At 36.1% G+C, this 19,131-nt stretch overlaps 1 protein-coding gene across 12 annotated transcripts in view; it reads left to right on the top strand.

Moving 5' to 3' along the window:
- The window catches only part of GALNT18 (polypeptide N-acetylgalactosaminyltransferase 18), a 318,100-nt gene that overhangs the window by 207,544 nt on the left and 91,425 nt on the right, over nucleotides 1–19,131 (top strand). For all 12 annotated transcript variants that reach the window (XR_005820445.1, XM_040559347.1, XM_040559346.1 and 9 more), the window contains one exon: nucleotides 3,854–4,020. Coding sequence is in view for 11 of the 12 variants with exons in the window: in XM_040559347.1 (XP_040415281.1) it covers nucleotides 3,854–4,020 (167 nt within the window). In the remaining variant the exon portion in view is untranslated. The remainder of the gene's footprint in view (nucleotides 1–3,853; nucleotides 4,021–19,131) is intronic.

Below are 19,131 nucleotides of genomic sequence, written 5' to 3'. Positions count from 1 at the left end.
TTTGACAGAAGTCCTAAAATTCCAAATTATTAGCATTCTTGTCAAATATCTGGCTCATTCCCTACTCTCTTTTACTCAGCCCTCTACCTTGCTTCTTCTGTTTTCTTGTCTCCAAACTGTGAGTCATAGCAGTGGTGTGTGCTGAGTGGCCACCCTCTGTGATTCTGATTTGTGCTTCAGTTTGTCCTGTCTGAATGTATTTGCCTAAATGCATTCTCTAAAAGTATTTAATTTCACTAGCACTGATATCAAATTGTCTGCAGTCTCCAAGTTGTTATAATAACCTAAGTTAATAATGCTGTACCTTTGTTTCTGATCTTCCCCCTTGTCTCCTTTAACTGAAAGAAGATGTGATGCTGTAATCCACGTGTGTACTGTCTCTCCCTCTCTCATGTGTCATAACATGAATGTTCTTTGCTTGGCATACATTTACACATGCTCATAATAATCCCTGGCTAATACTGTAAGAGACTAACCATTTTTGTCCAAATAGCTACATAGAATTCTCCTCATGTTCATATAAAAGTGAATTTTATTGAGATCATCAACTCCCAGCTTTACTGTTCTAATTACTTTATTCAGAGAAAAGTATTGATTTTAAGTACCTAGAAAAAAAAAAAGGAACTTTCATGTCAGTAAAATTATACAATAATGTCTTTTATTAAAAGGACCGGGGACACAATTTGTTACAATTAAATCTATGCTGTAAGATGCTTTGGAGATCAAGAAGATTTTTTTTCTCTCCTGACACCAATCCATAAAAAATGTTGGCCATATTTGATTATAGTTATATGGAAGCTCTATGTAAATTCCTCACTCAACTGTATGCCTGCTTTTTTTCTCCAGTAATAGACTTTGGCTACATATAAAGTTTTCTAGATTTGCAGCAGAAATAACTTACTGTCTTTCTGGCTTCAGTTCCATAGTAATAGACTGCAATCCTCAAAGAGCAGGAGAAAAGAAAAATTGTATGTATTGTATAATTTTATAATATGTTTCGTTGTATCCTACAAAAAAAAAAGTGGAACATATGGCAAAATGTAGTGATTAAGACACAAAACGTGTTCTGTTGCTATTGTTGGCTGTGATACCGATGTAGCTATGAGGTGAAAGGTTCTCAAAAATTGCAGAAAATCAATTCTTTTTCATAATGTACATATTTGTAGAAGGTCTGATAGATAAGTTATTAACACAGGAAATCATTCTTGCGTATTGTTCTTGCTGCATAGTTCTGCTAAACTAATTTTAACGTGACTGGCCAAGTTGCTGTATCACAATGTATATTTTCTAGATGAATATGGACAAATATTTCAAAGAAGATTCGTAATGTATGCTGTCCTCCAGTTGCCTGAGTTGTGCTTGAAATAGAACACCAGGAGTTTCTCTAAATTTCTGGTAACCATGACAACTGTTTCTTTAGTGTCATTAGCCCAATGTAATTTAGCAGAGTTGGTTGCGAGAGGAAATTTTTAGCTACATTGTGATGATACTCATTATTGTAATTCTAAACTATATGTAGAATTTATATTAAAAAAAAACAACACTTAATCCTAATACTGAAGTATGCTCAATATTTCGTGAATTTGTGCTTTTTAAATTTTTTTAATTTTTTTATTTTAGCAGGGGCCTTTCTTCGCAAAGGGGAGTGCCTGAGACCTGGGCAGGGTAGGGGCTTGCCCAAGGCCCCAGAACGAGGCAGAGGCAGAGCTGTCATTAAAACCTGGATGTTGCTGGTTGCTGCACAACCCTTCAGTTCTTAGGGCTTAATGAGTCTCGGAATTTGAGCCATATAATGTCCTCCCTTTTTAGCCATTCAGCATATGTTCTATATACCTACACACGCACCCTTTCCTTATAGCTATTTCTTTTTCGTTCCTAGTTTTGTGGAATTTTATTCCTCATAAAACTTAGCACAAAGAAGAAGATAGATGCTCTTGTGAAACAGTACAAATTCTCTGCATTCTGTGTATGAACCAAGTTGGGTGTGTTTCATTTCAATTTGTTTAAATAAAAAAAAAAAAAAAAGTAGGTAATTTGTATTGTCACTTTCTATATAAAAAACAACATGAGACAGGAAAATGCAATTTTTTTTAAAACTCTACACACATTGAATTTAAGCTGTAAGTAAAGATGATAAATGAGTCTGAATGGAAAAAAGAAAGTATGAATTCAATTTAGGAATGTACCCTCATTGAAAAAGAATCCATTTGTAAAGCACTAAAAAAATTGGACATGACGGGAGCCTAATTCTGTTCTGTGGTATCATATGCAGATATCTCTTAGCATATACAGGGGCAAAATAGGGGTCAAATGGCATTCATATCACAAACGCTGCTTTTGTTTAGCACGAGGTGCCAGACAACAGAAAATCCTATCCAGTGGGATCTAATTTGAAAAAAAGAAATGAAAATGAGTGCAGGTAGGAAAAATAACACAAACCATTTCATTTAAACAGATGGAAGATGTGTCACAAGCAGAAATTCTGTTACATTTCAGTTTATGCATGGATTTATGGTAGTGCACCAGTGTTTTGGAGGTTGGTTTTGTCATCTGGAACATATTTTTTTTTTTAATATAGTTTGTCACTATTTTCTCACAAAAGTATATTTGACATATATTTCAATAATGGCTTAATTGACAGAGGGCAAAAAATCAGCTTTTAAGGCAGTAATTTCTTTGAACTTCAGTGTGTTTTCATTGTTATTCATTTATTTATTTATTATTTTCCCAAATCACTGCTTTGCTCTTTATCTGATAGATGACATATCTTACCATTTTTGCTAGAGTTTCTTTTTTATCTTCTCTGTACATCAGTATTGCTGAGGATAACAGATGTCTAAGCTATACAGCTAAAAGATTGGTTGTGGCTTTGTTTGCTGTACCATTATATATCTATGCGTTTGGGCTGCAACAGAATCACTGAAATAGTAGGCTTTGTTGATTCTCTATAAGCTAATACCGAAAATTGTTTTGGTATGCTTGAGCCTGTTGACTAGTTCATAGTGCTCCCCATTTGAATCCTAATTTTCAGAACTTGAATGAAATTTCAGTTGCATCCACCAAACAGAAATCTGCAAGTGTTATGAACATGTAAAGGAGTGTAAATACTACACTTTCTCTTCTATTTGAACATCAAATTTACTTAAGGAGTCATATTGTAGCATGACTTATAAATTCTGTGGCCAAATTACATATTTATTAAAAGAATAAATAAAGAAACACAGGAAAATCTACCAGGTTACTAGAGTGGTCTTCATTCTGTTTAAAATTCTTGACTGAGCTTTGCATCCTTGTACATTTCTGTCTATGCTGTCTGTCTTAGCTTATTTAGCAAGATACTGTTTGGAGCTTTTACTGTTTTGTTGTTGTTGTTGAGTTGAGAAGGTATTCCCTGTTCTTGACTGAAATAGCTGGTAGCTTCTGTAGCAAAAGTAATTAATTTAGCTATTAATAATACACCTTTCAAAGGGGCAAACTCAGTTTATTCCTGCCTATACTGTCCAAGAAAAAAAATATTGTGACAAACTGCAGTTGGGAACTGCAGTTAAATAAGAGCTTACATTTGGTTTGCAAACTAATTTTTCAGTGTTTTGGACCTTGGGTCAGAAAGTGAGCTCATTCTGGGCCTTGGTTGCACAGGGAGTTTCAGGAAGTTATTTCCAAGGATTCCTTTTTTAGATAATAATTAATTTGGTTCTTGCCTGTAAGTCCTCTGAACAGTTTATGGGGACCTTCTGATCAATGTTTACAAAAGTCATTCTTTTGGCTAGGGATAGATTTCCCTGAAACAGTTTGTGTTGACATTGTGACTTCCAACAGTTTACATCTTTGTTTTTTTTACCTTTCTCTTCAGGTGCAGAAACCTAACATTTCCTGACAGACTTCCAGAGGTCAGCATTGTATTCATATTTGTTAACGAAGCTCTCTCGGTGATTCTGCGCTCTATTCATTCTGCCATTGACCGGACTCCTGCTCACCTGCTCAAAGAGATTATTTTAGTTGATGATAACAGTAATAATGGTAAGAGATTTTTGGTCTTTTTTAAAATTTTTTTTCCTCCTACAGGGGATGGATCATACATGAGAATCCTTGAATTCTGACTCCTATTCATCCCATTAGCATTTCAGATGTTTTCAGCATATTTTCTCCCTTTCTCATACCACAATCTTGCTGGGCTTTGTCTTCAAATATACACAAGTCGGTAGGTTAAAGAAGAGAATGTACAAAGATAAAATGCCGTTTCTATTTGTTTAAGGTGGCTGTTAAGCAGAATTTGGGGTATAACAATAGATTACAGACCTAAGATGTTTTATGCTTCTTAGTACTTTGGTATGCTTTCAAGATTATATGCTTTCTGTGCTCTTCCTGTTTCAGTTGTCAGATTTCATGTGCTTACTCACTTTCTGTTTTGTACAAACACCTTCTTGTGCTTCTTAGACATCTCCTTTAGATTGCTAGTACCTTTTCTCTCTCTCTCTTCTCTCCTCTCCTTTTGTCTGTTCTTAGGTATTCATTGGCAATGTTTACCTTGCTGCTTTTCTACTGTATGTATTAAGATTTTGCTCTCCATGATCTGAAGGACTGCTCATTTCTGATTGCCAAGGTTTTTGCTCAATGCTTGCCTAGTTTATTGTCAATGAGGCCATACTGGGCATTATTTACAAGGCAACTTTACCAATGACATTTTAATAAACACAGGATGCTGAATTTTAAAATCCGTCTCTGCTGGAGGGTTAATTCTGAACTCCTAAAATATAAGGAGAATCTGAATTTTATCCCATTGAAAGAAAATGCTGAACAAAGGGCTTCTCCCGTCCTTGCCATCATTACAGCTATGTGATCCATGTAGCTAGATCCTGAGGCTTCCTGCTGATTGTAGATGTGTATCAGATTTGTACAGAAGAGAAACTTACTGGTAAGCAATTAAATAAGTTCCCCCTCCCCAGGCTATACATTTCATCATGTCTTCTTCTGGTGGTTCTCAATGAAGGAAAATGCAAAATCCTGATTCTTTAAGTGCACACAAAACCCAACAACTTAAGTTTGTATTAAATCTAATTTCAGTCCCAGTGAATAATGCTATGTTTAGAGTTACCTAAGGCTGACCAAGCTTTTCTTGAAACACCTACTCAGAGAACAGTGTGGCTAAATTGGCATGCAGGATTTATGAGTTGTTATTCTTAGCTTATGGCACAATTTATGATATAGCAGTGTGATGAAGTAAAAGAAAAAATAGCATGAAACAGAAAACTACAAGCAAAGTAAAACAAAACAAAACAAAAACAACACATGAAATGAATGTGTGCACATGCGCATGTATATGTGATTCAGAAACATCTTGGGAGCTGAGGTAGACTTTTATTTACCTTCAGTCTGTAGTTCAGTCATTTGACATGATTTTAATGATGTACTCTTGCTGGTCTTGACTTTCCCCCTTCTCCCTCATGCAGTACACAGGAGTTTGATATGAAAAAAAGTTTGAAATACAACATTGATATGTGGACTTAGATTCTGGAATGTGTTTGTAAAAATTAATTCCTACAATCTTTCAAACAGCTCCAGCTAATGCGATGCCAGGAGCTCAATGATTTTGATTGGATATTTGTGCTGCGGTGTCTGAGGCCTCTTGCACAGAGGGACTGGCCACAAGATGGTCACAGAAGAAGAAAAATAATTTGTCTGAAAAATGAGGTTTCTAGAGTTTGGGTCTCATTTTCTAGAATTGACAGGTATTTATTCCAGTGGGCACATTGCAGAGCAATGTGAGAAACATCAGTGTTTCTGAGGGCCTGTCATTATAGTGGCCTAACAAATATACTTCTTGCACTCTGCTCAGTGGGCTTGTCAAAATTATCGTTTATATTATTTCTTACCTGAAACAGGTAAGAAACCGCAGGAACCACTTAATCTCTCAGGAAGACCTGTTCAGCCATGTCTTGTGTTAGTATAGGTACTGTACATTATGTTATTTTTATGGTTGGTTGTGCCCTTTATTCAGGCTTACCTTTCCAGCACTCAAGTGCCTCAAATCCTGACCCCAAAAAGCAAGACAGTAACTGAGAGGAAGGTAACCATTGGTTTGGCTGCCTTGGCTTGATGTGGTATGTCATTCTGTACAGAATCACACCATGCAGAATGGTACATAGTTCCCTGGAAAAGTTCTTCAGGATTTTCTGCTCCTCTAAACCTTTCTCTGGTGTCTCTTCCCTGCAGTAGTAAACTAGATTCCTACAATTCTCTTTATCCCATAGTGTATGCTGAAGACCAGGTAATAGGCATCCACTTGGAGAAGATGGATGTTTGGTAGGAAAGGGAGCTATTGTAAATATGATTTATGGGCTTTTCTATTATTAGTTTGAATCCTTAAATATTTATTTTACAATTTACTTTTGCTTTTACAATATTCTATTTTTTCTCCCTTCTAGCATCATTGAAACTAATCCTTTATATTTAGTGTCATTCTGAGTTTTTGTTAGTGCTCTACAGCTTGTGAATGCTGCTGCTTGTAAGATCAGTGCGTTACTCGGTTTCCCTGTAATGTTACCTTAGCAAGCAAAAGCTGGGTTTGTGCTTGCATCTGGTTCCAGGTTTCTAACAGAGACCTGTCAGAAGCCTCATTATAAGCAGTATGTTTGCTCTGAGGTTTTCACCAAGGATCCCACTTTAATAACTTGATGTAAGATTTTTTCAGTGATGCCACAGCCATGGATTTCACAGTCAAGAAGCATCACAGTATGGGAAGTGACTAGAACAGCTAGAACACATGAACAGCTTTTTTATTTTGAGTCTCTTGCACTATTTGGTTGCATTCACATAGAGCAATGGTTTAAAACAAAAGCAGATACAAAAGCAGTTGGCACTAGAAGAGGGCACCAGAATTTCCTGCTTCTTGAGGGGAAGTGGTATACTGGTTAATTGGTCTAAATTATTGTTCCAGGCCAAATTCTGAATCTAGTAATGAGAACCTGAATTATTCCTCAATTTCAGTAAATTGATGAGTTTCAGAAATGAGCAGTGGATTGCTCGCTTTTTAAAAGTCTGGAAGGCTGATTTCAGAAACCATATATTCAAGAGTATGGCCAAAGTCTGTACATTTGTCTTGAGCAATGTAAGCTATAGTATTTTATTTCATGCACTTTAGGGTATGTCAAGCAAATTATCTATGACTTTTTCTAAACCTTGGTGTAGTTTTTCAAGTTCTCAATTATGTTTCAGGAGACCTCAATTAATCTTTGTGAAGCTTCCTTTTTTTTTCTTTTTTTTTTTACATAAATGTTTTTTTACATAAAGTTAGGTAACTGTGAAAATGCCAGTGTGTGCCATTTAAAAGTAGAAAATAGATTGAATAGGTCCAAAATTTTTGATCCTTTATTTTAATAAAGCAGTTTGCATGGCTTAGTGCGTGTATTTTGCCATATCATCTTTTCCTGTGAGAATGTGATAAGCATAGCATTGAAATGATCCATATATGCTGCCAAGTACATTACTACTAAAATTTAAAATTTAAAAATTTAAAATTTAAAATTTAAGTTGATAGAAGGTTAAAAATGCATTTCAGTGATTGCTTGTATAATGACAACAAAAGATTTATTAAAACAAACAAGCAAAAAATACCAATTCTGTTCATTTGGATCTTGTTCAAATCTCAGTCACATTGGTGTGAAATTGATTAACTGCACTGATTTCAACTGTTTTACTGTAGTTTAGATGCTCTATGTCAGATCAGAATCTTTCCCATTCTCCTCAGGAATGTTGTTTGCCTCTCAGAGATAATGTGCTCATTAGTTTATAACTTCACAATAAAATCATTTGTTCATTTTAGCCTTCAGAAGAAGCAGAGACTTCCAGCTTGCTCCGTGCAATTGAGGAAAGGGATTTGCAAAGAAACAGCTTTAAAACACCCAAAAGTGCCCCTGTCCCAGACTGCTGACAGTTAATTAGATGTCAGAAACGTACTTAGAAAAAGCATTGCCTGAGCTGCAGACTACTGGAATAGCATTTTATTCACTCTCTGACTTTTTGTATCCTGTGCTATTGGGACAGGGTGATGACCTTCTGTGCCGGTGGAGTCCTGGCTTGGCTTTTGAGTCTTTCTTGCAGGCTTTGAGCCCCTCTACATTATCAAGCACCTCTTGAAGATATTTTAAGCTGATTTGAAAACTTTCTAAAAAAAAAAAAATCATTGTGAATCATGATGTGCTCAGCTTTGTGGTGAGGCTGTATGCATTAATGTGTCCGGAGCATGTGTTACAAAATATTTATATTACAGCAATAATTACCATTCTCTATAACATTTTTCTATATTAAAGTTAATAGTTAATGTTGCAGTAGAAACTCAGATTTCATAAAGTTTCTTCCTTTTTCTTGAAATCATTGCTTATGAATGAAATATTCTAACGTGTTCAGTTTAACAATTTATCATTCTTTGTCCTGATATTTTCTTGAACACAGCTATTGAATTGCAGCAGTAATGCTGGATATCACAGGATGGTAATTTTATGACTTGCAGTGTCAAAGAGAATTAGCAGTGGTAGAAAGCGGGTCTTATGCAGTGTATCACATTTGAGAGCTTTGCAACACTGTCCTCAAAACACTGAAAAAAAGAAGTTTTTCAAAAAGCATCCAGAGCCAACCTTTTCATTAGAAACATATTTCTTCAGTTATTTTAAAGAGGTGGATAGGAAATTGTCCGAATAATTTTCTTTACAAAATCAGTGATGAATAAACCTGAAAAGTATGGTTCAGATGCTCGCTAGATTTCCTACTACGGCATAATCTGAAGATGGCATACCTGTAGACAAGACAACTGGGCAGGAGTGTTGATTTAAAAAAAGAAAAAAAAAAAAAAGCTATTAATGACAGTCTCCTAGGGAATACTTCTGGACTTGCTGTCCTGTTTGGCTTCTGGTTCTTCTCTTATCTCAATGCCAGCAAAATTGAAAGATGATTAAAAACAAGGAGAAAGCCAAAATTTCTTCAGAACTGTATTCACTTTTGGGCCATGGATTATACCTTGTGAAGGCTTTGCTTTATCAGCATAGATTGGTTCCCTCCCATTAGTTAAAGGTCGTAAATCTGAAATTCTTATTTCACAGTCTTCACCTGAGCAAACTTTCAGTTGTGTTGGCATGAAAGAGGGCTGTTTAATGATAGTAAGGAAACAGATGCTAAAAAGTATGTATTTTATGTATAGACCAAGAATTTGGTCTCCTTTTTAGGTATTAGAATGTATTTTGTTGCTTTTACAAACTATACATTTTATTTGCGTAGTAACATTAAGCACTAAGGCTTGAATAAATGAATTATGACAATTCTTTGAGTATATATTTATGGCTACATGTACCATGCTGATGCTAGGACTCCAATGAGGTGTGCCTGGCTTGTGTGCCAGCTGCTGTGAATGTATCTGAAAATACGTAAGAAGAAAACAACCAGAAGCAAAACATAGTCCACTGGCCATCTGTTTCAGCAGCCAGCAGAAGTTAGGGGAATGAGCAATGTTGTTCTGATTTTGATGGTGGAGTATGTGAACACTTCTGTTCACCTTATCTTATTATGTTCTCTTATCTCTTAACGCCATACGGCATCAGACTCAAATGTTAATCAGTCACACATGGGAAGGGGGTGGTAGCATCCCTTGCTGGAGGTATGACTGACTTCTAGCACTGTAATTATAGTTGTATGAACGCTGTTTGATAACCAGCATGCAGTTTTCTTTATTTTAGAAGGGGAACTTCCTCATTCTTCCCCATTCTTTATTACCGATGTGGAAGGTTCTTAGCCTTCATTTTCTGGAGGTTAGGAAAGCTCTCTGCTGTGAGCATGAGCGGGGGCTGCATGTCTACTGCAGCTAAGTGTGGCTCTTCTGGTGCATCTTGTGTCTGTTGCACCACTTGCCTCTGTGGAAGTGCCTTTCAAAAGAACAGTTATTTTAATCATCTGCAATATAGTATAGTTCAGTCTGTTTATATGGTTGGATAAGCAAAGTCTAAATGTGTTTGCAAGCTGATAGTGTAAACTCTGTCCACATCAAGGGTCAGCAGCAGGCAGCAGAGCTTTTATTGCATTCTCCTGACATCAGAGTTTTTGATATAATACAATGAACTGAATCTTTCCTGGGCAGCAGTTATTGAAAATTAATATGTGGTCATCTTATCTTTTATTCCACCCCCGAAGTAATTTAACTCGTTCAGTTCTAATGCACTTGCAGTCTAATAAATACGTTTTTCTATATGTCAGGTTCAGTATAGCAAGTTCAAGAGGAGAGAGCAGCCACTTCTAAAACCAGCATTTTTCATCCTTGCAGTTTAATGTAGGCAGCAGAATAGAGAAAAAGTTATTTTATGTAACTCCAAACCTTGTCACCAGATAATTCTTTTTTTCTAGTAAGACAAGTCCATTACCATGAAACTTAGCTTTAAGATTGGAATAATGTTGTATCTGATTTCAGTGTGGGAAGGAGTAATTTAAGTGTCATCTCAGCAGTATCTGCATACCATATTTAATCCTAAAAGCCGATAGTTAAGTGCAGCATTGAACCACTACGTGCCGGAAATGCTGAAAAAACTGGACTTGGGAAACAAAATCTGTGGGTAATTTCAGCTGCAGTTTTACAGCTTTCTTGTATCTTCTCTCTTATTTTTTTCTCCCCACATATGCTGTGTACCCCATATGTATCAAGTAAAACAATGCACAGTGAGTATTTTATTGTTTTCAGCCCGTGTTTGTTTTTCCATCCTCTAATGACACAATCCTTAGTGTGAGCGCAGTCATACATGCTGTCAGTTTACTGATCATATCAAAGCTCAAGGACAAAACAGCTGAAGTTTCTGTGTGATAAATAGGTTGCGCATTGGTACTCTGAAATCGTTTGGACGAATAATTTGGGCCAACTTAAAGGAAATACCAACTATGCCAGGTGTGATTGAGAAACAATATGTGGCCCACACTGTTAAAGGCTGAAGTCCAATTCAGTAAGAACAAGCTAGTTTTGAGCTCTGCTAATAGCAATGAGGAAATCACCCCATGTGCATGGGAGATCAAGTGCTGTAGAATGGTGGCACCCTGGCTGTGAGAATGCCAGAGTGTAAATGCTGCCATGGTCCTTTTCTCAGTACCATCACTGTGATTTTAGGCTTAGAATGAATTACTAGAGATCTCTCAGAGAGTGTGTGATTGCAAAAACTTTTAATTTTTCTCCCGTTTTTTCCTTTTTCAAGAACTCTTTCATCTTAATGGGATTATATAGCCTTCGTGAATGCTTGGACAATTTCTATTGTTAACATTCTCAAACAGGCCTCACTGAATTTAACTTGCAGGTGTATGTATAGATTTGGTAATAGTGACAAACGGTCGTGTAGAACTTGTGAGAGAAGTGCTAATATATGTTAATGTCAGTAAGGTGACTGGTTTGATCACAGATTATTTCCTTTTGACATCTTTTCCCATAAAGTGTCTGCTGGTCTCCTTACATGCAGGAGAACTTGTATTTTGTATTGTTGCTTCCATTTGACAGCAGGGAAAGTATTAGTGGAATTAGGAACTGCTATCAGTTCTCTCAAGATAGCTGTCAGCTGCTTCATTTTTCCTTTGCTCCTAAAAGATGCAGTCCTTTGGCCCAATGCTCGTCTAATCGTTGTTTGATGTTTTTTTTAAAGATGCCACCTTCTATTTGAGGCAGCCTTTTCAAGCAGTAAAAATAGCAAAAGATTTGCATACAGTAGAAATAATTTGAAAAATAAAATCAATGCTGTTTGCACCTCATTTTTTGTAGTGCTTTATGAAGATGTGAGATACCATACACCCAATCATAGTAAAGTTTTAGGAAACTTAAAGGTATTTCTATGGCTAAACACAGTTCTATCAGCTTTACATGCTGTGGAATGTTTATTCCTCCTGATCTATTGCCCCTTATCTCAATACTCGGTCATGTGCAGAAAGTAGAAAGATTGAGGTCTTCTAAAATGGAAAACAAGTTGACAGCTCCTTTGCCAGACATAAACAAGTTTTCTATTTTTTTATTACTGTAAACAAGTGCAATGTATTTATGCTGGCGTCTAGATTTTTCTAAATAAAATTTCCATCAGCATGTGAAAAATTTACTTCCATCCCCATGTCAAATAAATACCTATGTGTCCCTGCCTTGTAGTTTTACAATTAATTCTTGTATGAGCAAGCTTAAAGCATTACCCTGTAGCCTGCATCTTATATGAATTGTCCAGCCTTAATTTTTAGTGATATTTGTGCCCTTGAAACTTTTTCTGTGCCTTTGATGTTTGCTTTTGAAAATGGAAGTGAGACTGTGTAGCACTGGTTCTGATTTTGCGTTCTGTCATCTCACAATTTTCAGAGGAATATCTTCTATTTACCCATTTCCCACATGTATAAATAGAAAAGTGTAAGGAATGTGGTGGCATTGAGGTCGCATGACTGTGTGTGTGATTTATATCTCATATACACAGGATCTTCTGTGCTGAGACTAGCCCAGATGTATATACAGAACATAGTGCACAGATAGCATTAATACAATTCTGTGCTGCTCAGCATTGTATGTAAGGACAAGAAGTGAATGAGAACGTGCCCTGCCGGCTTATGGAATGCTTTGTGCCCAAGATGGATTCTTGCTGAGGCCATCAAATTGTCATCTCAGTGAACACTGTCTCCCAGATGTGGGCAGCTGGAGAACTGCTGGACACTGAAGGTTCCTATTCAACTAGAAACTAGTGTAAAAGCAAGTGAGATTTTTTGACTGAGAAATAACACCTTGCCCAGAATTCCCTTCTCCTGGGAACCCCAAAGACAAGTTTATCTTGTTGTTTTTTGTTGTTGTTCGTTTGTTTGTTTGTTTGTTTGTTTGTTTTTTACTAGCACATTGAACACAGATAACACATTGCTAGTGTTATCTGAAGTAAGTAGTGGTTGAATTTTGAAATTTTCATCTGCTCTGTCCATTCCATTTGTGTCAGCAATTATGTCTTCCAGAAGAGAAGAACAGCAGAAAATAATGAAGTTGCAGGAAACTTTAATGGCTTGATAAAAGTATCATCACATGTGAACTTAAATGGCATTCCAGTAGCATGAGCACATAGATCACAGGGAGAAAAGGGTGTCACATGAAAAAAGAGAGTTTATGTTTTTAGTTTTATTCTACAAGCCTAAAAAGATGAGTTGTTATACAGTGGCATAGCACTGCTTTAAAGGATGCCTGATATTCAGTTGACTCTGAATCATTCCTGCACTTCGTGCAACTTTTCACTGACTTCTCTTGACTTCACATATGAAGTATGTATAACTAACTCAATTATTGTATGTTCCAGTATGAGCTCTGGAAAGGATTTGATGTCAGGAAAGATAGGAAGTTTTTATCCTTAAAAATACATTGTTTAGCATGTGAAGTACTTTGTGTTTCTCTCATAGATGGTTGTACAACAGCCTGGAATACTCTGCAAAGCTGCAGGCATCTTGCTGACATGGGTAGTTCAGCAGAAGACAGATCATTAAATCCAGTTTAAGGCAGTCAAAATTATCATTTTACTGCGCACTAGAATTGGATTTTCTGTTGGTTTTGCAAATGTACTTTCATAGTCCCTGAGGTGAGAATGGTATAGTAATTGCAGTGTTCGAGCTTCCATCACAAACAGCTCTTTTTAAGTTGTAGTGTGTTGAGTTTCTCAAAATGATGCTGAAATTAAACTAGGCATGATATCAAATCTAAAGAACGTGAAAGCTTCCAGTTTAAGCAGTTGAAAATTATTCTTAATAACACAAGGGAGAAAAAAAGAGGGATATTCCTTTACCTAAAAAGATTTTGGATTTTTTTAATTTTTTTTCTTCTATAGGAAGAGCTTTTTTTCTTTTTTTCCCCTTTGCTTATGATTTATGGTGTCAGCACTACTCCTTTACCAAATGTGTGATGCTTTTTTTGGTTTGGTTTGGTTTTAGTTTAAGGGCTAATCTAAATGGTGTTGATTGCCTCCTAGAATTTTCTTTTTCGTTAATAGGTTACATTCTATGGTGTGATGTAGGTTTTCTTGCATAAAAATGTCCATAAAGTCATATAACTAATCCAGAGAGTGTTACTGCAAAATGAAAGAAACCCTTTGGTAATGTTAGGTCAGTATAGAAGCTCATGTATCCTACTTCCTTGAATTAGAAATAGTTTGTAATTAAAAGAAAGAACTGTATTCCCAAAGAGATGTAACTGGAACCTCTCTGATCATGTTAGTTCTTATCAGATGTTTCAGCTCCTTGGAGCTCCTATCTGACCTGCAGAGACTTCCAGGAAAATGAGTGCAAACTAAGCCTAATTCACTTTCTAAGTTGTAATTCTGAGTGCATGCTTAATGTAGGTTAGCCATGTCCAGTTTGTTCTTTTTAGCACATTTTTAATAAGGCACCAAATTAGGAAGTTGCTGTTTTTTTTTTTTTTTAAATATCTAAGAAGAAGAACCTCAGGGGAAGTAAGTTAATAAAATGGTCTGTTAAACTAACCTTCATTTTATGGCCCTAACCTGGGAATATTGACAGAGATGACTTAGTTACAGTAAAATGATAAAAAGGGTATAATGGGCTTTCCTTACAAAGGAAAGTGCCCTAGAAAAATTGTTGCATAAAGATATCTCAAAATAAGTTTAATTAAGTGTGGATTACTGCACAATAGCTCAATCAACTTTGGGTCAGGAAGAAAGAAAGCAGAGAAAGAAGCTACAGTCAACTGTAGCAGACAATGTACATTCTGTAGCTAATTTGACTCCTTAGGACTGGATTATCGAAGTTCATGAAATCACATGAAAAACACCACTCTATGATTTGATTTGTATCTTACAAAATATATTCAACAAAAAGCATTATTATGTGTTTTTTCAGTTCTGCACAGTGTTGTATGTTCATATAGTGTTTAGCGTTCATATAGGGTTATTTTCATGAAAAAGTGCAAAGCTCTAGGGATGCACTATTCCCTGCTATACTGCTAGTCTAGCTGATTTTTCCTCTGTATTCTAGCAGTAATGGGTACAATCTTTTAATCCAAAACAATAATCACTTAATTTATACCTGATATGTCTGACTTCACAAATCTTTATGCTGGAGATGGATTTTGTTTCAAAGAAATTTCAATTCCCACTCAAAAACTTTTGCACATTATCGGTCACATTTTCTGCTGGCTTAATTTAAAGACTGCTACAGCCCCTATGACCTGAATGGGTCTATTTCTCAGTGCATGGAGGAAGGGAAAAGATGAACAAGATGATCTTGTGTTCATTAGGGGCTGAACATGATGTCACCCTAATCATAAAGCCTAATTGCTTGCAGCCAATTGTTTAGAATAGATTATAACCAATTTTAAGACCTATTTAGCTGCATGATTTGTATTATTTTATGAAATATCACTGGGGAACAATGAGGCACTCTTTGGGTTAGGTGCTATTTAGTAGTTAGACTTGGTGTGAGCAATAATGGATCCAATCCTCCTTAATGCCATTGCGTTCAGTGAGAATGTTGATATTATTTGGTACCTCAAGTCATGAATAGCAGCGTCAATGCCTTGGTTTCCATAAGCCAGCTGCTAGTTTACTACAGATTTGGTATACTCCTTAAAAATAAAAACTAAAAAGAATCCAAGGGAATGTAAGTACTTTGATAACTGCCTAGAATATTCATTATACAAGCCACAAATTTATGTAACCCTATTCTTTTTAAGGAAGTTGAAAATAATGAAAATAACCAAATGATATTTTATCTGAAAGGAAAATCAGTGCAAATAGTTGCAGACTTACTGTCTGATATGGTAGATCAGTTTCATTCTTAGCTGATTTTTGTAGATTTTTATGGGCTGTAAAGTATCTTTCTCTGAATCAGTTATGTTTGTGTGTGATTTGGTGTATTTTAATTTTTTCTCTTAAGACTTAAGCCAGGATTTTCTTCCTCTTTTGTTGAAAATGTTAGCTTTGTATCCTAACACTTTCCCTCTATTTCTCCTGCAGCTGAGTATTTGAAATATTTTCTCTCTAACTAGTTCTTTGCTTTTTTGGTTGTGTTCAAGTGATTTGGCAGTGAGCAAATTTGGACAGTTCTTCTGTGTTCTATATAAAAGCTGTTTTTTAAATGTTACTGATGAATGTGTAATGCTTAGTGCCAGCTGTCCATCTTGCCAAATCGTTAAAGCTGTCATCCCCCTACATGCTGCTGGTGTAACTATTCAGTATTGCTCGTGGGAGAATACTGCATTTTCCACTGAACTTCTGTTCAAAAAAAGATCTTCCAGCTTGGTGATGGGAGATAATACTGGCTGTCATTGCATTTCCCCATGGAAGGGTGATTGTGAAATACCACCCCTAAATGCAAAGTTAATACAATGAATTTTCCTTCTGAAATACGTTAGTATTTATGAATGCTAAAAAGTGCTTGTTACTCAAGAGTTCCTCTTGGTCTTCTGGTTTATGAGAAAATGTTCTTTTCAGTGAAAGGGTTGCAGCAATAGTTTTGTATCTTTTATTGCAGTTCCTTTATTTTATGGCTCATGGTTCTTGTATGTAGTTAGTCTGAGGCAAGTTACTTTTAGGTTTTCAAATAGATATTTAGATTTAATTGCCATATAGGTGATTGTGATTTATAACTGTGTTAGACAACATACTAATGTGAACTGCTAATATATTTGTCTTTACTGTGTGCCTTGTTTCATCCGTCTATAAAGAGCATGTAACAATATTTATGAAGTAAACCTAAGAAGAGATGAGACAAGCATCTGTCAGGATTATTTTAAATATAGTTCCCTGTGTGTTGGAGCAGGAAGAAGGACCAGGCAATTTCTTGAAGCCCCAATTTTTTGGCCTTTAAATGGAAAAGATCTAAGGTGTAGATTATAAACACTCAGTGATTGGTCAGCATGCGGATTTTCAGGACAGAGATTTCATATTCAAGCAAGCCTTGTTATAGTTTCTGGTCCTCATAAAAATATCTCAGGAACTGTAATTTCTGTTGAAGAGAAAGTGGAGAAGTTGCAACCAATAGTAGAAAGCCTCCTGTGTATATGGTGGATTTATTTTTGTTTTAATATAAATAGTTTCTGACCTCAAAATTTGGGACTTCAACAAGTATGGAAAAATTAGATCCTCTGGAAGCCCTTAAACAGTGCTTTGGATGTTACCGTGCCAATAGGCAGAATAAGAGATATCTTTAGTATCCTGGATGTTTTAATATTCAAAATGGTTGGTAAACATTGACTGTATCCACACTAGCAGATTTTTCTGAGACTTGGTTTTAAAAAGAGATTGCTATATGTAGTAAGGCTCTGCAGTCCATTTGCTTTGTGTATGGAGAATATATGTAAAATTGTTCATGTCTTGTTCTTTGCATAACAGCCTTTCCCTCTGAAAAGACCACCATGCTTCTTCTTGTTTATGCTTTCTCATTTACCATCAGCAAACAAGTAATTGCAAAGCTCAATTTCTTTAGCAAACGGTTGCTGTTGGAAGACTTTTGTGATAGAGAACAACTTCAGCTTGATTGGTATTTAACTTATGTATGTAGTTTTAAAATGGAAGGGCTTTATAATTTTACTTAGTTACTGTTACGCAGATTTGCATAAACATTAGTGAAGCATAGATTCTGTCCCATTATCTCACTACTGGTGAAACCGTTCATTCTGCTGATGGATAATGTAGCCTTTCAGACAGAGAGGTTTAATGGTGATAGGTCAAACAGTAGTGAAATAAAAAGGGTTTGTGAAGAGAAAGAATAATGAGGAACCTTTTAAGAAGTATGTCCTGGTACTGCTGCTGGTTTTGTTCAGCACACTGTAAATCATTGATCCAAGGGATCAATCAGTTCCACAAATGAAGTAGCAGAAGAGTGGGAGAAAACAATGTATTGCTTAGTAAGTATCAGCATTATATGTAGATATAGACAGAAGAAATGGAGACATAGATCATAAATTTTGCTTTTATTTGATGCCAGGTGATTTCAGAGGGATTTGTAAGTGCTAGTACTTAGCAAACATCAGGTCCGTTTCACATCATTAGGGAAGGATAGTCTTGATGAGAGCAACAGGACAGGGAACACTACCTTTCGTTCATTAGGGAATGATTACATGAAAGCAGTGGTGCCATAGGTTAGTATTTGGAGGATATACAAAACAGATCTGTTTTGAGATGGAGAATAAAAGATGACATTAATGGAGCATTTCCAGACCTGCCAGCTATGTCTGAGGTGGCTGATCACAGGTAGCACCATCTCATTTCCAAACCAAGACCAGCCCTCTCATGCGGCTTCTGGCAGGCATCGATCCCTTTCCAGATGTGATGTTGCATGACTGTCTTCCCCAGGAATATTCTTTCTCAATGCTTATCTGCTATCTGTTTGATTAAGATGTCTGTGTGTCTGGGAATAATTTGTACCAGGGCTTTAGGTTTAACTGTAAAAGAAGTACTCTGACTAGAAGAAAATCACTGCTCCCTCTCTTTGTTAAAATGAGGGCTCATATGTTTTTTGTTTATCTACCTGAAGGGATTAAACCAAGCATGTACTAGACAAATCTTTCTTAGGATTTGTTACAAAAACCCTATCTTTTCTGAAACACGTTTGCAGCACAATACTTAGTTTTCACAAATGCTACCAGTTAACACCCACAGTGTTTACTTTTTAGCAATTGAGAAGATTAACTCACATAGAAAATAATATTTAAAAAAAAAAAAAGTGATCTGACATGAGTTTTCACATGTAGTTTAGCAAAACGACTGAGTAACTTCTTGCAAGTTGGTGGTCTTAGGCTTCAGCAAGGCTATTTGCTTGTGCTGTATAGTAATGTTTTTGTTGTTGTTCTGGATGATTTTACAGAAAGAAACCAGATGCTGGTTTTTTAAAAGAGAGGTTATGAAACCTACTACCTCTGTGTTTTAATGATTTTAATTGCCACTGTTTTGTCAGTGGTAAAAGGCAGAAATATTGATTGGTCTCCAGTTAGCAGTATTTGAACTGTGGCTGTCTGTGTCTCATTTAACAAGCCCTGATGTGGTCCTGTAGCACTGAAAACCTATTGGAACTGTAGAACCTCTCAGAACCTATAGAACTGCAGCCATTTCTTTACTTCTTTAAGCATTTTGTCCTTCTATATGGCATGTACTGGAGTTTCTTATT

Source organism: Cygnus olor, chromosome 5 (genome assembly GCF_009769625.2).
Source record: "Cygnus olor isolate bCygOlo1 chromosome 5, bCygOlo1.pri.v2, whole genome shotgun sequence".
In the NCBI taxonomy this organism is placed as follows: Eukaryota; Metazoa; Chordata; class Aves; order Anseriformes; family Anatidae; genus Cygnus; species Cygnus olor.
This window is presented reverse-complemented; position numbering and strand designations above follow the sequence as displayed.